This window comes from Danio rerio, chromosome 20 (genome assembly GCF_052040795.2).
Source record: "Danio rerio strain M-AB ecotype USA chromosome 20, GRCz13ab, whole genome shotgun sequence".
Classification (NCBI taxonomy): domain Eukaryota; kingdom Metazoa; phylum Chordata; class Actinopteri; order Cypriniformes; family Danionidae; genus Danio; species Danio rerio.
In genome coordinates, this window is record NC_141040.1 from 1,186,489 (window position 1) to 1,212,855 (window position 26,367).

At 39.1% G+C, this 26,367-nt stretch overlaps 2 protein-coding genes across 4 annotated transcripts in view; both read right to left on the reverse strand.

The window, feature by feature from the left end:
* Window positions 1-26,367, reverse strand: part of lats1 (large tumor suppressor kinase 1) — a 777,671-nt gene that overhangs the window by 638,575 nt on the left and 112,729 nt on the right. The window lies entirely within an intron of this gene.
* gabrr1 (gamma-aminobutyric acid type A receptor subunit rho1) lies at window positions 1,975-22,526 on the reverse strand. Of its 3 annotated transcripts, XM_087297732.1 has the most exons (12): window positions 21,611-21,691; window positions 18,352-18,402; window positions 16,924-17,030; window positions 13,770-13,837; window positions 11,544-12,243; window positions 10,858-11,449; window positions 9,231-10,341; window positions 6,697-9,149; window positions 6,025-6,165; window positions 3,393-3,545; window positions 3,081-3,277; window positions 2,002-2,971 (listed from the first exon to the last, which is right to left on the reverse strand). In XM_087297732.1, the coding sequence occupies exons 8-12, from the start codon at window positions 6,839-6,841 to the stop codon at window positions 2,672-2,674; spliced, it is 936 nt and encodes a 311-aa protein (XP_087153858.1). In that variant the 5' UTR covers window positions 6,842-9,149; window positions 9,231-10,341; window positions 10,858-11,449; window positions 11,544-12,243; window positions 13,770-13,837; window positions 16,924-17,030; window positions 18,352-18,402; window positions 21,611-21,691; the 3' UTR covers window positions 2,002-2,671.

The following is a 26,367-nucleotide window of genomic DNA, read 5'->3' on the forward strand; positions in this document are numbered from 1 at the left end:
ATCGGATACTGTCTGAGCTGGGGTATTTGCATAAACTGATCTGATTGGCTGACGCTTCCATCGGCACTTGAAAAGTTGAAAAGTCCCAACTTCTGCAGCGAGCAACACCACTAAAGTGGCGTCGACAGATCCACAGTGCAGTTCGGCAACACCTGATGTCACCCATTCAAAGTGAATGGGAAGTGCTGACTCCTCATGTCAATGTCAATGGGGCGTTAGGGACAGTGCATCTAAATATTAACATTTAAATACTGGTACGTAGTGCTGCTGACCGCAAGACCCTCCAGTGGAGAGTGAAGCAGCTGAAAAGATCATCAGTGCCCCTCTCCATTCCTTTTAGGACATCTTCCTTTCACCATGATCCAGCAAAAGTACCAGTATTGTGACCGACTCCACCATTCCTTCCACAGTGGCCTCCAGCTCTTGCCATCAGGAAGAAATTTTTGGAGTGTTAAACCTGATTGCTCAACAGTTTCTTACAAGCTGTTAGAGCCCTCGACTCCAATCATCCTTCTGAAATATTATCCACAATTTAAGCTTCCAAAAACCAGGAACCCCTCTCCTCCTCAACATACCACACGAAAACCCTAACTCATTGTGCATTTCTGAGTGTGCTTCACACAGGTGAGTGGGCTTGACAAACCACTTTATTTAAACTCCATCCTACAAGGACTCAATAAGGTAACAATGTTTAGATACACTAGACCAGAGATGCCCAAAGTTGGCCCATTGTAACCTTTGATTTGGTCCACCGTCCCATCTGAGAGGAGGAGTAAAGAGATCCATCCGAGAGATCGTCATTTCTAATTTGATGTAAACTTTTTAAATTTGTTTTATTGCTGAGTTACAAAAAAACGCAAACTGAAATTAAATGTTTTAATTCAATGTTGTAAACGAATCAGATTTTTAAAAATGTAAAACCAGTCATGATTGACAGGCTACACAGAAGCGAATCGAGACAAAACTAGTGTAATTCTGTTTTAAATTGATTAAATTGATTGTGTTCTAAAAAATTATAGTTTTTTTTAATGTAATAAGTTCAATATAAAAATGTTTTTAAAAATACCATATTAGTTAATACAAAACAATGTTTTCTAGTCATTTTAAATATTATTAAATAAATTAGGAATTTACCCATGGCAGCTATATTTACCTTCATCCCACTATACTCAATCAAGTTTGGTTTTTGGCCCTTCATAAGAAAAAATTTGGGCACCCCTGCACTAGACTAATATCCACTACAAGGTCATATATTGTAAAAATTGTCTGTCGAAATGTTCATAATAAATATGTTCAATAGTAGTTATTTGAAAAGCACACAGTGATATTTCATGTCCGGCAGCTAGCTCGCTGCAACTCTCACGCCCCATTCACACGGGGCTTAAGCGTCAACGCTTGACTGAAGTTGGGGCTGAAGCGATCGTCATAGCAGCATCAGCCAATGTAATTCACAGTCAGCAATAGGCCACTGTCTAGCTAGTGGATTTGCATACAGGGATCTGATTGGCTAACGCTTCCATCGGCGTGTGAATGGGGCGTCATATTGTCGCCGACTGAAGCTAAGCAGGGCTGCGCCCGGTCAGTACCTGGATGGGAGACCACATGGGAAAGCTAGGTTGCTGCCGGAAGTGGTGTTAGTGAGGCCAGCATGGGGCGCTCAACCTGCAGTCTGTATGGGTCCTAATGCCCCAGTATAGTGACGGGGACTCCATACTGCTTTGTAAGCACCGTCTTTCGGATGAGATGTTAAACCGAGGTCTCCCTGGCCTCTGTCCATCATGGCCTCCTAACCCTCCCCATTTCATAATTAACTTCATCACTCTGTCTCCTCTCCTCTGGCTGCCGTCACGTCATCCAGGTGGATGCTGCACATTGGTGGTGGATGAGGAGACCCCCCCCCCTTGTGTAAAGCGATTTGAGTGCCCAGAAAAGCGCTATATAAATGTAAGGAATTATTATTAATTATTATTATAATCTGTGCGAACGCTGACAAAACAAGAGAACTGATAAAACTCACATTTTATTTAGTTTCCTAAAAAAAAAACAGGAGAAAACATCACAATTGAATGATTTCTGCAAATTAAAGCGAGTTAACTATGCAAACGGACACTCTCTGAAAACATTCACTGTAAGCCCAGAAGTGTCCTAAGCATTTTGATGACATAAAATCTGCACCAAAGTCCACACTGGACCGACCTAAAATGCATCAAAACCACGTTTACTCTCTGTCTTACTCTCGTTTACCTCACGCTGAACGCAGTCGACTAATCACAACGAGCCGGGTCATCGGACCAATCAGCACAGATTAGCATCGTGCTCAGGAGGCGTTGGGGAGCAAATGAATCGCAGAACAATTCATATGGGAGTCATCGGGATAATCAGGTAAAAATAAATGCAGAGTACAACACAATGACCTTGAATGCAGTTCAGCATGTTGTTGGAGACCCCCAAAACCAAAATATGACCTTTTAAATGCATAATAGGGGCTCTTTAAACATCACTAAAAGAATACAAAACTCACAGGAGCTGTAAATGGAAAAATAAACCTCTTGCATTTGACAATCTCCAACCATATTATCTGCCCACATGACGCATTACACAGACTGTGTTTAAGTCTATCAGATGGTTTAGTGACCACAGTTTTGTCCAGGTGATGTGCATTCCCTCAGCATCACTGTGAGTAGATGGACCAGTATATGATGTTGAAGAGTGTGTACGCTCCAGGGAAGATGACCCGCGAGTACTTGTCTATAGCGTGAGTGTCTATATTTAACGTGCTGCTGGTGGTCACGGCGGGCCTTTGAGCGCCCTGTTCGTTATCCATAACCAGATGAACCAGGAACTGCTCCTGCTTGGTGTCGCTCAGCTCCGACATGCCGTAGTTTCCCGTGGTCATCATGTCCATCTCACTGTAGCTGCTGCTCATCATCATCTGACCGGGATGGGTCATTCCGCAGGTACACGGCAACTGCTGGATCAGCAAAACACAGTTGCACAATTGCAATAATCACATGTCACAATAATCAATATATGGACTGATCGCATAATAAGTGGACAATCTTTATTGGTGATGCACGTACCCGGCTGTTTTGTGACCTCTCTTTGCGCTCCTGCAGAGTGGACAGGTAGTTCACCGCAGCGTACTCGATGACAGATAAGAAGACAAAGACGAAGCTGACCCACAGGTAAATGTCCACAGCTTTGATGTAGGAGACTCTGGGCATGGAGGCGTTCACTCCGGTGATGATGGTGGACATGGTGAGCACCGTCGTAATGCCTGCAAACAGATCAGTTTATTTAAGAGTGCATGTTGCAAGACGTAGATTGCGGATGGTCAGTTAAGTGTGTGTTTATTGGTCGTGCAATAACAAAATAGGTGGTGAATATCTGACCCAGAGGAACTCTGGCAGGAACAGCTCGCCGGTCGATCCAGAAGGACACCCACGACAGCATGACCATCAGAGTGGCGGGAAAATACGTCTGAAGCAGGAAGAAGAAAATATGGCGGCGCAGAGTGAAGTTGATGTACAGACGGTTGTACCAACCTGCAGGAGAATATTGAGAGAGGATAATTTGAGTAATTACACAGCACTAAGGGCGTAGGTTTGCACTTGACATTGGTGGGGATGGGTGAATCAAACAATATATATAAGTGGCTAATTCATATAAATTCGTACGAGTTTAGTCGTACGAAAATGTACGATTTAAAAAAAAAAGCGTGGCACCCAACCCCTAACCCTAACCGTTATTAGGTGAGGAGCAAATCGTATTAAATTGTACACATTAGATTGTACGAATTTATACAAATTAGCCACTAAATCACAAAGTTACGAATTGCTGTGAGATTGCACTGGTATATACCTACTATAGTAGGTATAGTAGGTGAATCAAACAATATATATATATCAATAGTAGGTATATACAGCCTGATCTCACGAGGAAACGGGAGTAGTTTCCGTTTTGTCAGTTAAGTGGCTAATTTATTCGAATTCGTACGAGTTCAGTCATACAAAAATGTACGATTTAAAAAAAAAAGCGTGGCACCCAACCCCTAACCCTAATCGTTATTAGGTGAGGAGCAAATCGTATTAAATTGTACAAATTAGATCGTACAAATTTATACAAATTAGCCACTAAATCACAAAGTTACGAATTGCTGTGAGATTGCACTGGTATATACCTACTATAGTAGGTATAGTAGGTGAATCAAACAATATATATATATATATATATATATATATATATATATATATATATATATATATATATATATATCAATAGTAGATATATACAGCCTGATCTCACGAGAAAACGTAAGTATTTTACGTTTTGTCAGTTAAGTGGCTAATTTGTTCGAATTCGTACGAGTTCAGTCGTACGAAAATGTACGATTTAAAAAAAAAAGGCTTGGCACTCAACCCAACCCCTAAGCTCAACCGTCATTGGTTGATGAGCAAATTGTACGAATTAGATTGTACGAATTTGAACGAATTAGCCACTAAATCAAAAAGTTACGAATTGCCGTGAGATTGCGTTGGTATATACCTACTATAGTAGCTGAATCAAACAATATATATACATATATATATTCCTGGGAGATGACCAGCTAAAATCAGCTTGGCCAGCCTAGCTGATGACTTTTTTTTAAAAAGTGGATTAAATTATTGGTGGGAACATTTCGATATTGGTGGGGACGTGTCCCCTCTGTCCACCCTAAATCTACGCCCCTGCACAGCACCAATGGTCAACAACTGTTCGAGACTGATTATTCTGTTTTAGCCCGTCACAATAGACAAGAAGATATAAACATATAAAATATAATATAAATTAGTGACTGCAGGCTGAAATGCAAATACGCTTATTTCACACGGCCGCCATTTTAAAAACGAAAGCAAGGCTGCACTGAGGAGAAACCTGGAAGTGTACGATCAGCACTGTAAACATTGCAGCAACATGCTGTTGTAACAGAGGTCAGCTAGTAAGTGCTGTGCAGGTAAACCTCACTCCTCTGACCTCTAAAGGTGCTCTAGTGACAGACAGCCATGGTCTTTAGCCTCCTTGGTAGCGCAACTGACTACCATGCGGAAGTTCGCCAGTTCGATACCAGCTCGGAGCGGGTTGGCTGGAGTAGGACTGGTGGGGTTACATTGGTGCCGTGACCCGGATGGAAGTGAGGTTTAGAGTGGTGTGTGTAACGGAGGCCAGCTAGTAAGTGCTGTGCAGGTAAACCTCACTCCTCTGAACTCTAAAGGTGCTCTAGTGACAGACGCTAGAGGTCATGGCCTTTAGCCTCCTTGGTAGAGCACCCGACTCCCATGCTGAAGGTCATCGGTTCCATAGCAGGTTGAGTATCTGTTTGATACTCAATATTGAATATCTGTTTCATTGTGGACTACAAACCTCCATTCAGTTCAGTTTAATTTAAACAGTTAAAAGCAGATTAGGCATCAAACAAAAGAAATTATATGCCAATATTAAGAGAGTTTTTCCTTAAAACAAGCTTAATAATCTGCCAATGGGGGCAAGCAAAATAATTTAGTTTTTCCTTTTGACATAAGATTGTTTTGCTTCCCCCATTGGCTGATTATTTAGCTTGTTTATTGGCATAATATTTCTGAAAACAAGACAATATATTTTGCTTGCCTAGAAAATGCTTCCTAATATGAGTTTTTAGATATTTGGACTACAAACAAGACAAAAAGAACAGCATTTTTTGTGGTGTATGGAAGTCAATGGTTACAGGTTTTCAGCTTTCTTCAAAATATCTTCTTTTGTGTTTAACAGGGGGAAATAAACTCATAACGGTTTGGAAGAGCAGCTAGTGAGTACATTTTTGAGTGAACAGCCCCTTTAGGTCACCAGACTGAAATCCGATGGTTTACCGGAGGAAGTTATGACACCAATCTTTTGCTAGTGGGGAATTACGGCATTACGCAACGTGACATGACATGAAGTGAGATAATATGGAGGAAGGTAACAGCTGTCAGAGTGAGGCGGGTGAGCAGTGGGTTTATCAGTGTGGACCTGTGCTGCTGTAGAAGGCTAGTTTTGTGGTGGTGTGGAACTCCTGGATGAGGAACTGAGACAGAGAGATCTTGTCGTCCGTCTGCAGAGATTTGTTCCCTCTCTTCCAGTACAACATCAGGTCGTCGTCAGTATAGGCGTCTGCGAGGGAAATCAGAATCAGCTTTATTCACCAAGTGAATATAAAACTTGGTCCCTTTATTGATCAAGGGTCGCCACAGAGGAATGAACCGCCAACTATTCCAGCTTATGTTTTACACACTCATAAACTATTGATTTAGTTCATCAATTCCCCCCATAGCGCATGTGTTTGGAGGAAACACACGCCAACACAGGGAGAACATGCAAACTCCACACAGAAATGACAAATGTCCCAGCCGGGACTCGAACCAGCAACTTTCTTGCTGTGAGACCACTTTGCTAACCACTGAGCCACCGTGTTGTTTCAGCTCATTTAAAATAAGTAGTTTGAACAAGCAGCAAATGCCATATTTGGAGTGTATAGTAACTAAAACTGAACAGAAAATAATAACTTTTTATCTTGTATTTAAAAGCTTTCATTGCTAATCCAGTTAGATACACTTGCTTGATAAACAAAGTACTGCTAAGTAGCTTCAACAAGTAACACAACTAATTTTTTGAGCGCTCAGCTTAATGTATGGCATTACTCACAGCTCTCGATCTCCAGCGAGCAGGTCTGAGTGTCCAGGGGAAAGTGACTGAGGTCCATGTTGCACATCGATGTGACCGTGACCCTGTTGAGTGAGCATGGAAAAGGTAAAAATTGTGTTTCCGTATATGCAGCAAACAAATCCATGACATAGAAACAGTTGACACAGTATACACTTTAAAAAAAGGAGCAAAACCATTTTTTTTATGTCTGATGGTAAATGATACTAAGCGTTTACTATTTTAGGTCCACTAGAATAACCTGAATGATTTACATTTGCTAAATGCCAAAATAATGAGAGAATTCTTTATTAATTTCTAGACAGTCAAAAGTTAACACACATTTCCTTGGTATATTTTTAGCTTTGCTTTTAGCCTGTATAACTTTGGTCAAATGTTTTGGGTCTCCTTCCACAAGCTTCTTTCAATAGTTTAAAGTAATTTTGGTCCATTCCTCCTGACAGAATTGCTGTAACTGAGTCAGATTTGTCTTGCTCGCACAAGCTTTTTCAACTCTGCCCACACATTCTCTATAGGATTGATATCAGGGCTTTGTGATGGCCACTCCAAAACATTCACTCTGTAGTCCTTAAAGCACATTTGAACTAGTTTGGTAGTATGCTTAGGGTCATGGTCTGTTTGGACCCATTTGTGGGCAAGTTTTAATGTCCTGGCTGATGTGTTGAGATGTTGCTTCAGTATTTCTCCATAATGTTCTGTCTTCATGATGCCATCTATGCTGTGAAGTGGACCAGTCCCTCCTGCAGCAAAACAGCCCCACAACATGATGCTGCCGCCCCCATACTGCACAGTTGGGATGGTGTTCTAGGCTTGTTGATTTCCCCTTTGTCCTCCAGATGTAACACTGCTCATTATGGCCAAACAGTTCAATCTTAGCTTCATCAGAGCACAGGACATGTCTCCAAACATGAGTCTTTTCCCAGTGTGATTCAGCTAATGGTAATCTGGCTTTTGTGTTGATTCTGGCTTGTTGATTTTCCCATGTTGTCACACAAGGAAGCAGTGTGTTTGAGCTTTTCCTTCAATACTATTCTACAGCTGTGCCTCACATTAACTCAAATGTTGTCAATTAGCCAATCAGAAACCTCCAAAACCTTGACATCATCATCTGAGCTTTTTCAGAGGCAGAATAATCTGATTGTGTGTAAACTTGACTTCCAACAAGAGTTGGAACAATTTCCCAAACAATATCTCTCATTATTATGCTGTTAAGCAGAACAGAAACACATGTGACCACCCTGACTTACCTAAAAGTGAAAAAGTTTAGTCACATTAACATCTGACCATTAAAATGGTGCATTTTTATACAGCGTATGTCAACTTCTGCTCTCTTTGTGGTTCATATAAAACTACTACACAAAGCATTCAGAGCTATTTATTTTGTAATGGGACAGGCTTATGATTTAAAGAGACAGTTCACACAAACATGAAAATTCTAATACACTTGTCTTGACTTGAGTTTCTTTTTTCTGTTGAACACAAAATAAGGATAAACTGAGATTGCTCGAAAAAAAAGAGTCATTGACTTCTATAGTATTTATGGAGATCCTTTAGGGCAGGGGTGGCCAACCCTGTTCCTGGAGAGCCACCTTCCTGCAGATTTCAGTTGCTACCCATATCAAACACACCTGAACACCATGTGATCATTACAGGCAGGTGTGTTTGATATGGGTTGCAGCTGAAGTCTGCAGGAACAGGGTTTGCCACCTCTGCTTTAGGGAGTATTTCTAGTACCCATGGATGTCGATGGCTGCTTTTTTCCAACACTCTTCATGATATCTTGATTTGTGTTGAACAGAATGAAGAATTTCATAAACATTTGTAACCACTTCTTAACCACCAGAAGTGTTTATTCCTGGGTGAGCTCTTCCTTTAATACATTAATAAGTAGTGATTACAAATAATTGTTGTTTATGTGTAGTATGTGGCGTGTAGATTGACGTAAATCAATGTAGCCTTTCAAAATTGCTGAAAGACTGATGTAAAAAACAATTTAACACACATCTGCAACATAAAAAGTGTAAGGTTCAGGTTGGGATACTGTGTGGATGCACTGTACAGAAATCAGTAAAACCCTGCAGATCAGCCATCTGGCCTGGGATAAAAAGACAGACCTGGATCGGATGCTTACAGATTGTACGTGGAGATGTATAGAAGAATAAAGTCATTTTTATCCAGCACGCTGGTTGTGGGACGGCTTAGAGATTAAAGCCCGCTTTGTGTCTGAACGGACATCTGCATTGCATTAATCCCACAGATTCCCATGTATTAATCCACACGTTCACTCGTCTAAAGCAAGAATCAGGGCTGGATAGATTGGATCTTGGATGCATTCAACCCGGGCTCGAAATGCGTGCCTTGGTCTACATATTTGCGAAAAAGGAAAATATGTTGCTCCGGGTACATTTCATTGCACATCTCAGATAACAAATCCACTAGAGGGCGCTGTCTATGTTTTTTGCTCATTTAAAATACTTAGAATATGTTTTGTTGTACGTTTCAGATGACAAATCCACTAGAGGGCGCTGTCTAAGTTTTATCAAATCAAAAAAATGTTAACTTAGAATACATTTTGTTGCATGTTTTACACAATAAATACAGCAGATGGCGCTGTGTACATTTTTGCCAATCCAGAATGTTACCCAAGGTACGTTTTGTTGTGTGTTTCAGAACACAAATACACTAGAGGGAAATATCTATATTTTTGCCAATCTAAAACGTTACCTAAGGTATGTTTTGTACGTTTCAGAAAACAAATCTACAAGAGGGAGACATCTACATTTTTGTGAATATAATACATTTTGTTGCATGTTTTAGAAGAAAAAAAACACTAGAGGGCGCTGTCTAAGTTTTAGCAAATTAAAAAAATTGACTTAGAATACATTTCGTTGCATGTTTTAGATGAGAAGTACTGGATGCTGCCATCTAAGTACTTTGCCAATCTAAAGTAATTGGAATACAATTTTTGCACATTTCAGATGAAAAATGCACTAGAGGGCGCTGTCTCTAAAGGGCACTGTCTTTTTTGTGAAATTAAAATAAATAATAAGAATAATTTTGTTGCACAGTTTAGATGAGAGATCCACTAAAGGGCACTGTCAACATATTTTCCAATCTAAAATGTTACCTAAGGTACGTTTTGTTGTACGTTTTAGAAGACAAATCCACTAGAGGGCGACGTCTACAGTTTCGTGAATCTGATACATTATGTTAAGCGCTTCAGAGGACAAATCCACTAGAGGGCGCTGTGTTTTAGGGAGTTTTTAGCGAATCTAAAATAATTACATAAAATACATTTTATCATTTCAGATGATGAATCCAATAGAGGGAGATGCCTATGCTTTTGCAAATCTAAACAAAAATGACTTTAGACATTAATACATACATGACTGTAGACTAAATACACTTTGTTGCATATTTTAGAAAATCTACTGGAGAGTGCCATCTAAGTTTTTTGTGGATCTAAAATAATTGCTTAGAATACATTTTGTTGCACATTTTAGATTAGAATTCCTCTAGAGGGCGCTGTCGACATGTTTGCCAATCTTAGATGTTACCTAAGGTATGTTTTGTTTTACAAATCTGATGACAAATCCACTAGAGGGTGCTGTCTAGTTCTTAGCGAATCTAAAAAAAATTGACTTAAAAGAAATTTTGCTGCATGTTTTAGATGTGAAATCCACTGGAGGGAGCCATCTCAGTTTTTGCCAAGGTAAAGTAATCGAACTACATTTTTGCACAGTTAAGATGAGAAATCCACCAGAAGGCTCTGTCTACATTTTTGCCAATCTAAAACGTTACCTAAAAAATGTTTTGTTGTACGTTTCAGATGACAAATCCACTAGAGGGCACTGTGTACGTTTTCTACGAATACAAAATGATTACTTAGAAAACATTTTGTTGTAAGATGTTTTCAGATGACAAATTTACTACAGGGAGATGTCTATGGTTTTTGCGAATCATTACTTGAAATACAAAGTGTTGCATGTTTTAGATGAGAAATCCGCTAGAGGGTGCTGTCTGCATTTTTGCCAATATAAAATGTTACCTAAGGTACTTTTTAGATGACTAATCCACTAATGGTATTGTCTACAATTTTTTTAATCTGACATATTTCATTGCACATTTCAGATGACAATCGACTAGAGGGTGATGTCTATTTTTTTAACAATCTAAAATAATTACTAATTCAATCTGATACGTTTTGCTGCACATTTCAGATGACAAATCCACTTGAGGGCGCTGTCTACATTTTTTGCCAATCTAAAACGTTACATAAGAAATGTTTTGTTGTACGTTTCAGATGGTAAATCCACTAGAGAGCGCTGTCTAAGTTTTTTGGGAATGTAAAATAATTACTTAAACATTTTGTTGTTCATTTATGTTTTTTGTGAATCATTTGAAATACATTTTGTTGCATGTTTTGTATGAGAAATCCACTAGAGGGCACTGTCTACATTTTTTTCAATCTAAAATGTTACATAAGGTACGTTTTATTGCACTTTTCAGATGACAGATCCACAAGAGGGCGCTGTGACCATACTAGAGTTTGAGCATGCAAAATTCTATTGGACATCGCGGTGAAAAGGTCATAGATAAAATAACGTGACACTGATAAAATGAACAATTACTCCATATTTTAAAACAGCGGTGATGTTTTGATCTTGTTGGATTCACACATTCATGTCGGTCCACCAGAAAAGCTGACCATACGGAGATAGATAGGTAACGTAAGCTTATTTGGTTAGAAATTATGGATATGTTATGTTTCTTTGTGGTATTTACTTGGTGTTGCGCGAAGAACGGTGCAAAAATAATCCTTTAATCACCAATAATATGACCCTGTAAATATAACGAGTATGAAAAGGAACCAAAGTTGTTGTCGTCATGCTGCCCCCTAGTGTTTTTACATAGAAAGTGCAGTCAAACTAAAGCAAGTATTTCCAATGAGCTTGTGTTGGTTAAATCTCAGGCAGAAAAAAAATACAAACTTAATAGCAAACACTGGAAATGACTGTGTTGGTTTATATATTAGAGTTTTGGTGTAAAATCTTTATTTTTTTTTTAAAGCAAATCAAGTTTCTCTCACTAATTAGGTTTCGACTCGACTCTGTCATCCATCTAAAGCAAAGCCGGACACAGCATAAAGCTTCTGATGACCGTCAATCTGCTTCTTGAGCTTTGGACGGGATTAAACTGAGCGCTTCCATAATTCTGAGAGGTCAAATGTTAACTACAAAGTGAAAAGCAAATCCAGAATAAAATGCTCTGTGTTATCAGCAGTAAGCGTGTGCGCGACAGTTACCGTAAGCTGTAGAGCACCTTCCCATCAGGATGCACTCGCAGCATGACGTTCTCTGTGGTGGTGTCGTGGATGAAGGAGCGCTTGGAGTGGACGAAAAATATGTCCGGGACCCAGATCTTCTTCACCAGCCGGCCATCGAAGGTCATGCTCTGGTTGGTGTTGCTGGGAAAAGACAGCCGCGCGTCCTTCCAGTAGTGTCTCAGATACAGAGTCATGGTGAAGTCCTGTAGCACACAACACAATCACAAACTCATCTTGAAGGAACCTTTATTGGAAAAACTCTTGATTTTACAGCTTCCCTAAAGTTAAACAGTCGAGTTTTACCTTTTTTGAATATAATCGGCCGATCTCCGGGTCTTGCATTTTTAGCTTAGCTTAGCATAGATCATTGAATCAAATTAGACCATTAGCATCTCGCTCAAAAATGACCAAAGAGTTTTGATAATTTCCTATTTAAAGCTCGACTTTTTTGTAGTTACATCGTGTATTAGGGCAGACGGAAAATTAAACGTTGCTGTTTTCTAGGCTGATATGGTTATAGGAACTAAACTCTCAATTTGGCGTAATAATCAAGGAACTTTACCGCTGTACCATGACTGCAGCAGCGCAATGATATAATCCAGCACCCTTACCTAACTGGGGACTATATTCAGGTGATCCATAATATCATTGGCCCTGCTGTAGCCATGATACTTCAGCAACGTTCCTTGATAATTAGAATTAGAGTATAGAGAGAGATGCTAATGGTCTAATCTGATTCAATGATCTATGCTAAGCTAAGCTAAAAGTTCTCCTGCATGACCCAGAGATCATCTGAATGGATTTATCAAGAAACAAATGAAGACAATGGTGTGGTCTTCTGCTGCTGTAGCCCATCCGCCTCAAGGTTGGACGTGTTGTGTGTTCAGAGATGCTCTTCTGCAGAGCTCGGTTGTAACGAGTGCTTATTTGAGTTACTGTTGCCTTTCTATAAGCTGGAACCAGTCTGGCCATTCTCCTCTGACATCTGGCCTCATCAACAAGGCATTTGCGTCCACAGAACTGCCGCTCACTGGATATTTCCTCTTTGTCGGAGCATTCTCTGTAAACCCTAGAGATGGTTGTGCGTGAAAATCCCAGTAGATCAGCAGTTTCTGAAATACTCAGAGCAGCCCGTCTGGCAGCAACAACCATGCCACGTTCAAAGTCACTTAAATCCCCTTTCTTCCCCATTCTGATGCTCACTTTGACCTGCAGCAGATCGTCTTGACCATGTCTACATGTCTAAATGCATTGAGTTGCTGCCATATGATTGGCTGATTAGAAATTTGTGTTAACAAGCAGTTGTACAGGTGTACCTAATTAAGTGGCCGGTGAGTGTATGTCTTAATATACAGTTGAAGTCAGAATTATTCACCCCCTTTAAATTTTTTTTCTTGTTCAAATATTTCCAAAATGATGTTGAACAGATTCAGGAAATGTTCACAGTGTGTCTGATAATATTTTTTCTTCTGGTGAAATTCCTATTTGTTTTATTTCGGCTAGAATAAAAGCAGTTTTTAATTTTTTAAACACCATTTTAAGGTCAAAATATTAGCCCCTTTTTAGCTATATATTTCTTCAATAGTCTACAGTACAAACCATCGTCATACAATAACTTGCCTAAATACCCTAATCTGCTCTCTGTTAACCAGAAATTGTGGAAAAGCATAAACGGAGGTGCTAATAATTCTGACTTCTGTTCATATAAAAACACGTGTCAGTCTTTTACCATATCAACTTCAGAGATGGTGTCCAGACTCTCCAGTTGAACATCAACACCAACAGGTATCGCAGGACCTGAAATCAAGCACATAATAATTTTTACATTTCAATTGATGACAACAGAGTAAACAATGAACACAATTTGTCAAATGTGTAAAAATCACTTTGAGCATCCCATAAGAAACCAGTAATTGTAACGACAAATTTAGATTTATTAAATGTATTTGGCATTTCTATCCCTCATTTCTCATGCGGTACTTCAAAATGTGCATTAACAAAGGCCGACAGAAACCCAGCTAATGTTCTGTTTCTACACCTATTGTGTTCACCTGTGCCTTGTTTAATCACTCATGTATTCTGTGTGCTTGTAGGCCTCTGCTTGTTTTACCTGTCTCATGTACTTTTGGTAAATAAAGTGCTGTTTGTGCACAGATCTAGTGCTCATCTCTCTTGTAGACCAGTGGATTTCAACCAAATAACTTCAAATGTACACGAATAATCTGCAAAATTAAAAACCAGCAAAACACCAGCCTCTCTCATATGCTTTCTGTGACTGTTTCAGAGCGCTCACGCCATTGTGGCTAATGTCCAGATGAAAGAGAACACTCAACGGCTGCAGCAACATAAAGCCAATAACATTCGATGGATGCCATTTGCAATGGATGTACAAACAATTAAAGCGACATACAGGATCAATAAAAAAACATATGCTATTATTGATGTGCAACAGACAGGATATGTGTGCTCTCGGTTGACTGATCACGATAAGATCATAGTCCTGCACGAACACAGCTCAATATATTCACACAGCCGTCAGCATTAACCGATTAAAACCCAGATTTGGTTGTTTACAGTGTGATTATTGCTTCTTCTCATGGCCTCTCTCTGTCTATTTACATTATTCATATCCAAAGGACAAATGTAATGTGAAGCAGACGCTAACAGGGAAGTGAGGATCCAAACGCAGGGTTTACTATACAGAGATGGTCAGGCAAACAACGGTCACAATCAGGAGTAAACAGATGTATGTAGGCAAATCTGGAGCCGTAGTCAAATACACAGGCGATAGTCAGTGCAGGCAGGCAGCAGGCAACGTAAACAAACAAACACATCGAGCACACACGACCCCACTGCTCTTCGGATATGTCTCGCGGACACGTACCACCCCCATCCCCCACCCACCCACTCTCCCACAAATCATCTCTGTGCCCCCCAGAAATGAATGTTCCCAACATGGGATGTCTGTTTTTACATTACTATGACGGTTGGGTTTAGGATTTTGGTGAGGGGAGACGTTAACAAAATACAATAAATGTGAAATTTCATAAATAATGTAAATAAATCTCGTTAACTTCCGGCCGCAACCGTATCCGATCTAGCAACAACCAGCTGTGTCTGTGTGTTTCTTCACCGGAACTTGGAACAGGTGTGTGTGAGCGGTGCATGACTGGAGCCTGTAGTCCATTAACCAGCAGATTTGCAGACCATTAGCGACCTGCACAGGCTGTTTATGATGGATTTAAGACAGGTTATGTTGTCTTGATAATGTCAATGACAAAGACAAGCATGTTATGATGTATTTTCTTATGTCAAGTTGTCATAAAACATCTCAATCAATGTCATCTTTGCATGTAAAACACAAGTGAGTGAATGACTCTTAATGACAGTTGTCTTAAGCATGCATGAAATCTCCCATAACTCACAATATCATGAGTGTCTTATGAAGATATTTGAGCAGATCTCCAGTGCCCTTGTTTGTTAATCAGTGGTGGAAAGCGCTGCATAAAAAGCAGAATTTGAGAAAGCATGTCCTTTTTTTCACCTTAGGGCATTATTTTCATCACCCTTAATCCGGGTCTGATCTGACCGTAGTGTTTACAGTTCATGTGAACTCCAGTGAAGATACGGGCAGATAAGTGAGTGCTGCTGGCTCGGAGCCCCAGTGAATCAGTGTTATAATCTGCCCTGAGCTTATGTAAAGCTGATTGCCTGTGATGTCAGTTCAAATCCTACATAAGTCTGATTCTTGAGCTGTTTATTAAGAAATTCAGCTCTTTCATATATCTGTCATTAATGAGAATCATTGCACATTCGTCAGTAATTCCTGACGAAAATAAAGCCAATAGTATAATGCTTACACTGCAAAACAAATCTCGATTCTAGTCCGAATGTCTAAAAACTCTTGAATCAAGAAGCATTTTCTAGACAGGCAAAAGATACGGTCCTGTTTTCAGAAATAATGAGTCAAATTTAATTAAGTTTTTCCTTAAAACACGCAAAGTAATCTGCCAATAGGCTGAGAAAAACTAATCCTTTAAAATAATTTATTTAGCAGATTTTTGTCTTCTTTTAAGGAAAAACCCACTTAATTTCTGTACAAGACCATGCTTTTACTTGTCCAGACAATGCTGCTTGATTTAGGAGTTTTTAAGATATTTGGACAAGAAACAAGACAAAAACGAAGATTAATTATGTAGGTTATCTTTATTAAATTAAAGGGACAGTTCACTCAAAACAGAAAATTAACTATTTACTCACTCTCAAAATAGTGGCTTTAAACCTTTATGGGTTTGTTTTGCTTTTCTGTTGAACACAAAATAAGTTATTTACTTCCATAGTATTTGTTTTTCCTACTATGGAAGTCAATGTTTACTGATTTCCAGCATTCTTCAAAATATCTTCTTTTGTGTTCAACAATGTGTCACTTTTACAGACTACATATCCCATCATGCACTGCACTCACACACCAGTTCACAAGTTGTTGATCATCAGCACTGATTACATGGAAGACATACACTCACCGGCCACTTTATTAGGTACACCGGTCCAACTGCTCCTGTGTTGTCTTGCCATGCTTTTGACCCATTGTTCGTTTACTGTTTACGTTGTTTTGACGGTTGCCTCAACCTATTCGCCTGTTACACCTCTACTATTTGGATTATCTGTATGCTACCATCGTTACAAGAGAAAAAGGGGATCTTGTAAAGTGTGAAGAAGAGTAAATGATGACAGAATTTTCATTTCTGGTGGAACTATCCCTTTAAAAATTGAATATTGTGTTTAGATATATAATTAAATTGATGTTTATTTTGTAGCATAGCCAACGACATGCTGGATATTCAGTGTATTTTTGTTTTTGAGACTGAATGTGTTGTTTGTACCTCCAAAGCCTGGTCTCATGGTGAAGTCGTGATCGTCCAGCTTCAGGAGCTGCTCGGATTTGGTGACGGGAGCTTTCGTCACATCTGGACTTCGCATTAGTAAAGTGCTGAGAAATTAATAAATAAATGAGGTCACAAAAACAGAACTTTCTGATAACAGTACAAACACAGTTCTAATGCAAACTGAATTGTTTCCCGTCCAGAGAATATGTGCCCAGAGCTACATATTTGGGAACTGCAGAATATGTGTCCAGAGCTACGTATTCTTGCTGTTTTGTTTTCACTAGAGGGCGCCGTGCACATTTTTGACAATCTCAAATACAATCTCAGATCATGTTTTCACATATGTGCTATTTCTTGTGGATCCACCAGAGGCCGCTGTATTCATTTACAATATCAACGTCCTTGCACGCATCCATGTAAAAAGCCGAACGGATTGTTGTTGTGCATTATATATTAGCTTGATATCAACTGACACTAACACACTCTTCCCTAAACCCAACCGATAGTGCTTTCAAAAGCTATCACAGCCGTGTGCTTTTACCACAATTTCACACAGCTTTTTCTTTTTGAATTAGTCTCTGGAACTGTCCTCAAACCATGTCCAAGTCTGACAACTTACAAGGTGAGCTGCGGAGCGCACTGGTCACACTGTAAAAGCCGTCCGTATGGAAGTAAATGGTTTGCTGTATTGCGCGAAAATTAACAGAAGGTTGTCGCTGTGTCATACCGCCCTGTAGTGTTCATTTTACACACAGAATGCAGTCGTACATAGCTCTAGGTACATATTTCGCGGTTCTCGAATAAGTAGCCCCGGGCACATATTCCCAATGAGTATAAATTGGAATTGACAGATATGAGTTAAAGGGGTCCTATTATGCACCTTTTTTACAAGAAAATTTACAAAATACGTCTCTGCTGTCTCTAGAGTGTGTGTGTGTAAAGTTTCAGCTCAAAATACCACACAGATAATGTTTTAACTCTGTGAAACTGACTCTTTCAGGCTTTGATCCTAATTATGGTGTTTTGGTGACTGTCGCTTTAAATGCAAATGAGATTGTGCTCTTTTCAGAAGAGGGCGGAGCTACAAACGCTTGTTTGTCAGAATAGTGGCAGATTAAAAAAACAGACTAACGTCCTATGCTAATGAGGGAGAGATGGTCACTAGTGGGCGGAGCTTTCCCCCTCTTATGACACGCACAAAGGGAGAATGTCAATCAAAGTGTTTCTGCAGACTGATTTCATCAAGTCTGATTATAACAAACACAATTAATAATTTTTTACCATTATAGGCTGGTTATATTCACACATTGCTGACACACAATTGTGTTTAAACCCCTTATTAAAGTCAGTTTTGCATAAAAGGACCCCTTTAACATTCAGATAAATCTTGCAGATGATTGTGATGGTGTCTGGTTGTTTCTGTACCTGCCGGGTTTATGCAAGTCTCGCTCTGCTCTGGTTGTTTCTCGCTTGGACCTGATAAAAGCAGGAATGGTTAATCATTTAATAACAATTCTAGAAATGCATTACACACAGACATGATTGTGTTTGGGCAGATTTTATATACAGTACAGCCCTGGCCGAAAAATAACCAGCACACCAATACGGACAAACAGATGAAATGTTTTAATATCTTTCATTGCTTTAATGACCTCAGAGCTCATGATGACCGTGTTTTCCAGCCTCTGTATAAAAAGGTTCAATCAGTGACACAGATTTGATAATTGCAGATTTTTTTTCGGCTTAGTCCCTTTATTAATCTGGGGTCACCACAGCAGAATGAACTGCCAACTCATCCAGCACATGTTTTACACAGCGGATAGCCATCCAGCTGCAACCCATCACTGGGATACACACTCATTCACACACTCACTCATACAGTACGGCCAATTTAGTTCATCAATCCCCCTATAGCGCATGTGTTTGGACTGTGGGGGAAACCAGAGCACCTGGAGGAAACCCACGGCAACATGGGGAGAACATGCAAACTTCACACAGAAACACCAACTGGCCCAGCCGGGACTCTGTCAGGTGATTGTGCAACCCACTGCGCCAGCATGACATTTCCTTATAGCAGATTGTTTGACTTTTTCACTATTTTTTGTTTGTTTACACCTGAATAAAAACCTAGAAACTGTGTCATACTTTTCTGTTTTCCATTTCTCAGCAATCCTAAAATCATTAGATTTTAGTTGTGCACTGATTCAAACAAACAAACAAACAAATAAATAAATAAATAAATAAATAAATAAATAAATAAATTAAATAAATAAGGCGAGGCAGTGGCTCAGTAGGTAGTGCTGTCGCCTCACAGCAAGAAGGTTGCTGGGTCACTGGTTCGAACCTCGGCTCAGTTGGCGTTTCTGTGTGGAGTTTGCATGTTCTCCCTGCCTTTGCGTGGGTTTCCTCCGAGTGCTCTGATTTCCCCCACAGTCAAAACACAGGTACAGGTGAATTGGGTTGGCTAAATTGTCCGTATTGTAAGAGTGTGTGTGTAAATGTGTGTGTGGATGTTTCCCAAAGATGGGTTGCGGCTGGAAGGGCATCCGCTGCGTAAAAACTTGCTGGATAAGTTGGCGGTTCATTCCGCTGTGGCGACCTCTGATTAATAAAGGGACTAAGCCAACAAAAAAATGAATGAATAAATAAATACATTTAATAAAAAATACATTTGTTTTTATTCTATTGTGTTGTAGCTCTACCTTCCATAGCCACATATAAAGTCTGTTTTTAACCATACTGCAGTAAAGTGTCAAACTGTATATATTACAGTATTTTCAACACTTTGTTAATGAACGCTCCAGCATACTGCAGTATTATGTCATATTCTCGTCAAATGTTAAATACTGTAGTATACTTCAGCTAAGTGGGGTATTGTAGTATACAGTAATACATCCTAGAAAACGACAGTATTGTAATGTAATGTGTATTTATATTGTGCATTTATCCGGTTCCGCCATACATTCAAAGAACTTCACAATCATGAGGGGGGTCTCTCCGCACCTCCACCAGTGTGCGGCATCCACTTGGAGGATGTGATGGCAGCCACAGGACTACAGACTACAGTCTCACCCGGTCATTGGGTCTCACAGCTTGGCAGGCCTGCACAGGCTCTCATGAGCACTTAAGAAGCAGGGTCTTCTCATAGCATAAGAATACTCAGCCATAAATAATCATCACCGATTTTGATTCGCCCCAAAAATGATTCAAAGCCCGGAAGATGAAATTAGCAGACAAAAAGCTCAAAATTATCCAGTTTTCCCCACTATTAAAGTTATTTAAGGTGCTAACGCTGTCTTACCTGATGCTCAATACACACAAACCTGTTAAATTTTTTTAAGTACTCCAGATAGTCTTGAACCTTTAAATATTGATTTAAAATCAGATGAGCCATAATAATTAATTAATATGTTGTTTTACAGTTATTTATTTACCTTTACTATTAGGAAGGTTTCTATTTTATCAGATCACTAGGGTCGTTGCATATGCACAAATATATAGAGGCGGAAATGTACGTACGCCACTTCCAAGTTGTGACCTAGTAAAACAGACTTGCCAGGAGAATGTGCACTGCTGCGAGTAAACATTCATTCATTCATTTTCCTTCAGCTCGGTCGCTTATTTATCAGAGGTCGCCACAGCGGAATGAACCGCCAACTAATCCAGCAAATGTTTTACACAGCAGATGCCCTTCCAGCTGCAACCCAGTTCTGAGAAACACCCATACACTCATTCACACACACACAAACACACACACACACACACACACACTCACACACTCATGCTCTACGGCCAATTTAGTTAATCAATTCCCCTATAGCGCATGTGTTTGGACTGTGGAGGAAACCAGAGCACCTGGAGGAAACCCACGCCAACACGAGGAGACCATGCAAACTCATACACAGAAATGCCAACTGATCCAGCTGGGACTTAACCAGCAACCTTCTAATGCTGACCACTGAGCCACAGTCAACGCTAAGTAAACAAATTTAATTTAAACTATGACTTAAAATCATCACGTGAGCCATAATCAAAACAAAATTAACATTTATAATGGCATATGGTCACTTTTAGGATGGCACGTGTTATTATTCAGACCTCAGGGGTGTTGTTTTAACTTTGCGTACGCACAAATTGGACAGAAACGTGCTTACGCAAATTCCCACAAGAGTTGTATATAGGCCTATATTGACAGTATATTGATTTATGTTAGACATAATAATCGATTAAAAAGTGTTTAAAACATTGATTCTGACGTGCATTCACTTTTAGGAAGGTTTCTACACCGATTTTACCAACCAAAATCCCATGGGTCTCATTTGATAAAACTTCGAGTACGCGCAAAACAGCGACGGAGATGCGCACCGGAGAATACGCAGCTGTAAAAGTAAACACGAAGTAAACAACTTAAATACTAATTAAAATCGATTAAGAAAAATAACATTAATTCTGGCCTACAATCACTTTTAGGAAAGATTCCACACATATTTGATCAGATCTCAGGGGTCTTTTCGATAAACAGATGCGGCAATGCGCGCGCGCGCACGCAACTTCACAAGCATCAAAAAGTTGACTGGAGAATGCTGTGAGTAAACTACGTAAACGCGTTAAACTGAAATATTACTTAAACCTGTCACGTGAGCCATAATGATTAATTAAAAAAACACTCATGTGCTCTTCTTACCTGCTCTTGCTACAGGACTGCAGAGCTCCAGTGCAGAGAAAGCACGCGCAGAGCAGAAAGCAGACATCCGCATGCATGATGACCACATACAGCCGCAGGTGCTATCCTGAAGTACACACTCTGTGCTGCTGTCCAAACCTAAACACGGCCCATTGTGAGCATCTCCCACACACACGCCGGCCGCATCTGTGAAGGTCAGATGTGGAGCTGTCTTTCCCTCAACAGGAGCTTTCGCAGGTTTCAGGGGAAACAACAGACATTTGCTGGCAGTGTCTTATGTAATGTGCAGCGGGTATTACGCGCTATCTGAATTGCGCTTATATAATCCCGCGGTATAGTGAGTGAACATTGTTCTACTTTCCTCCAAATGGTATTACTGGGAGATTTTGAAGGTGTTTAATGCAAGCTTTTCAAATATGCGACAAGTCCGAGTGGAAAACAGCGACATGATCAGCAGGTTAATTCAGTATATACGCTGTTAAAATAATTGGGTTAAAATACCACAACACATAACCCAAATAAAGGTTATTATAGCACCTTTTCAACTATGGGTTATTTAACCCAATGCATTTATTTATTTATTTTATTATTATTTTTTTTTTTTCATTTTCACATTATGGTTATGTAAATAGATATTATATAGTTTTCAAAAACATTGAAAATGCTTTGTTTCCATTATATTTTAGTTGCACACTTTTGTTAAAATAAATCAAGAATCACAAACAATGAACAACCAGAACAAAGTGCATACAGATATAAACAGTGCAGGCAGAAAGTCCTGTGTTGACGGAGCAGAATATGGAGCTGTAGAGGCTGTCCAGCTGCTGCAGCAGGCTTCACTCAGTGTCCCAATGTACAACACATTTAACCACTCATCTATCTAATAAAAGATGGTCCTGGATGGTGAAACGGATAAACAAAATAAAAAAACATTATTATTGCGTTTGAGCTTGAATAAACATTATAACGCAAAAACAACAGTACACACATATTAATACAGCTGTCTTGCGTCAATTAAATCAGTTGACTGTTAAAATTAAAGTTATTAATAAATAACCTAATAAAATAACCTAATAAAGGTTAAACAATAACCTATAAAGCACCAAATATTTAACCCAACTGGCTGAGGTATTAATAAATAACCTAATAAAGGTAAAAAAACAACAACAACAAAGCACCAAATATTAAATCCAACTGGTTGTTATTATTAAATAACCTAATAAAGGTTAAAAATAACCCAACAAAGCATAAAGTATTTAACTCAACCACTGGGTTAAATAAATAACTCAATGTTTTTTTAGAGTGCATTATTCACCTTGTCGCACACTCAGAGTTTTAGACCTCAACACTGATAATAACATATTAAAATATTATTTATCTGGTAACTATTAATGTATCTTAATTAAGCACTAGTGAAATAATTTAAATATTTTATCGTTATTAATTTGAGACTGTTATCAATATTATTTTTTCATACAAAATACAGCTGTCGCACTGTCATTTCCAGCACAACACTGTAATGTCGCTTTAACAAGTTTGTGTGAGATTACTGAGGTGGTTTCTATGAAAATGAACATCTTCAAGATGGAGGAAACTTTAATGATTATCAACAACACTTGAACATAAATCAAGTTAAATATTGCTTGATATGGAAATACATTTATTCTACGTCATTTCCAGACATGCTGTACCTTCAAATATGTTTTTTAAAACCAAACAAAATTACGAGTGTTTTGTAGACATGAAAGGCTAGAATAAACTCAAAGCGAATCTCTGAAGCTATCTTTCATTTTTCACAATAAACTGTAGAAATGTCATTTCCATCACCACACACATTTATAAAACATATTTAAAAAGTTCTCATCATCACACATTTAAAAGTGTATTCACAATGTATAAGCACATGCTCCATTTAATATACAAATTCAGTTTATTTTCTAATAAGCTCCAAACCAAATTAATATTCAATTTAAGAGTGTGACAGGTGCACAATTCAGCATACAAGTCATTAATTTTATTGACAAATGTATAATTATTATATATATATTATGGAAAGATTGGTTAAACTAGATACATGATCTTAGACAATATTTGACTGCCATCATTTATCTCATTTTGAAATAAGCTGTATATTGAGATGTGCTGGAATTTGTTCGGTTCACGATGGGCAAAATGTTTCTCTTCTTATTTAAGTTTGTCCTCTTACAGATCTTAAAACTAGATAAATTGTTTTAACGTATGAGGCTGTGTTAATTTTGAACAAGTTTTTTTTTACTCAACTTCACAAGGCTAAAAGTGCCCGTACTTGAAGAATGGCCCATGTATGTATGTAGGCCTAATTTTTTATTCATATACGTGTTGAAAGAAATACACACACCGCAGTCAGCTTGGTGAAATGGGTGGTTCTTTTTGTTCCTGAAAAACTGGACCTATCTGGAGTTATTCCCCCCATTTACTGTTTATTTATGAGATTTAAACACTGCATTAAGTGACATTTTAAGCGCTATATTTTGTGGATTAGCTTGTCGGATGGTCATCATAACCATTATTTTTATGGACCAAAATATTTCTAAATATTTAGAATTAAAAAAAAAAAAACTTAATTTCAAAATACCAATTTAGAAAAAAGAAATGTTAAAGTTTTAACCAAAAAAACTGTAGCTTATTCTCATTTAATAGGTAAAAAAAATGACCAGCACATTTAACTCTGTCTTTTGGCTAATTGAATAATAAATATTAAAACATTATAATTATAATAATTTTAGCCGTTCTAAGAGTACATTTGACAATTCCCAGATAACAACAATAGCCTAGTTAGTATTAAAATTAACTTTAAAATGAGCTTCACACCTTCCTATTACTCATTTTTAGATTTAAGAAATAGTCCAAAATTTAGAACAAAGGTTACTTCCCTGGTTGCAAAGAATTCTGGCCCAGATTTGGCATAAAGCTGGCACAGCAGGCATTCATCCGGCACTGGCATACAGCATGTGGGCCAAACATGGCCTGTGTTTAAATGTAGCATTTGGCCCAGATTAAAAAAATTGATATGTGGGCCATGTGTGTTTGGCCTGTCTTGACCCACATTTAAAATATATTAAAATAATTAAGTAAAAAAAAAAAAATCTACCAATCAGGTCACTTTGAGGAAAAAGCACATCCATAGTGTGTCTAAAGCACAACACTTCATGTGTTTGTCAATTTCATTGCAATTGTGACACACCAACATATCTGGCCCAGTTATGAGTTATTAACTTGGCTGAGACTTGGCGCAGATATGGTCCGTGTTTGGCCCTTGTCTGGAAGCCAGACTTGGTCTAGTCATGTACCGTAATTCACTGCAGCATGTGGGCCAGGCAAAAGCTGATTGTGTGGGCCAGAAATATTTTGCTATGTGGGTTGTAAAATGTTTGATCTATTTATCAATAATACAGTAGGTCAGTAGTGAAAAAGTGTGCTCACTGCAGAGCCACTTGGGTGAAGCTCACCTCCAGCTCCTCCTCCTATAAGCTGTTTTAATGCGTACACCTACCCCACCCTTAACCCTTAATCTTGCATTACAACTATGCATTTGACAGACGCTTTGATTACCATTGTACTGAAGGTAGCCTGTACATTTCATTTCCCTGTGGATCAAACCAAGAGTCTTGGCATTGTTAGCACCATGCAACACATACCAGGCTGTAATGTATTTATAGGTCATCATGATAAAGACATCTCAAGAAAGGGGATATTTGCATTTAAAATGGCATTACTGAGCCAATGACACTTAATGAGCGCTGTCATGCATGAAATCAGTGCATAAATGTGTGCGTTAATGCCTCTCCAGCACAAACACATCTGTTCTAACTGACTAGCTGATGGATTTTACTATTGATTAGTCTAATTGTGCATTCACTTTGACTGGGTCATTGTCCACGGCTGAAAGTTGAACCATTACAAAGCCTGGTTTGCATTACACGAACACTCACTATCACATACAAAGCAAAACAAAGAATAAAAATATACAAATTGACAAATGTGGTGACACGGTGGTTACCACTGTGGCCACACAGCAAGACGGTCGCTGGTTCGAGTCTTGGCTGGGTCAGTTGGTGTTTGTGTGGAGTTTGCATGTTCTCCCCGTGTTGGTTTCCTCCTGGTGCTCCAGTTTCCCCTTACAGTCTAAACACATGCGCTATAAATAAACTGGATGAACTAAAAACAGCCTGTAATGTTCGAGTGTGTGTGTGAGATTGAGTGTGTATGGGTGTTTCCCAGTACTGGGTTGCAGCTGGAAGAGCATCCGCTGCGTAAAACCAGGGCTCCGAGACAAACACCAGCATCTGTCTTGGTGGCGCAGTGGGTAGCACAATCGCCTCACAGCAAGGGCTCGCTGGTTTGAGCCCTGGCTTGGTCAGTTGGCATTTCTTTGTGGAGTTTGCATGTTCTCCCCGTGTTGGCGTGGATTTCCTCCTGGTGCTCCAGTTTCCCCAACACGTCCTTGGTATAGGTTAATTGGGTAAGTTAAGTTGCCAGTAGTGTATGAGTGTGAACGAGAGTGTGTGGATGTTTCCCAGTAATGGGTTGCAGCTGGAAGGGCATCCGCTGTGTAAAACATATACTGGATAAGTTGGCGGTTCATTCTGCTGTGGCAACCCCAGATTAATAAAGGGACTACGCCGAAAAGAAAATGAATCAATGAACTTAAAGGTGCAGTATGTAAATTTGACATCCAGTGGTTGAACTAGGTATTGCATACCTGGTTCAAAACACAC

Excerpts from the sequence above, each read along its gene's own strand:
- gabrr1 (XM_087297731.1), bottom strand. The coding sequence starts at position 21,687 with ATGCATGCGGATGTCTGCTTTCTGCTCTGCGCGTGCTTTCTCTGCACT. Across the intron at positions 17,031-18,351 it reads GACTTGCATAAACCCGGCAG|CACTTTACTAATGCGAAGTC; the intron begins GTACAGAAACAA and ends TTAATTTCTCAG. Across the intron at positions 6,166-6,696 it reads CTCGCTGGAGATCGAGAGCT|ACGCCTATACTGACGACGAC; the intron begins GTGAGTAATGCC and ends TTTCCCTCGCAG.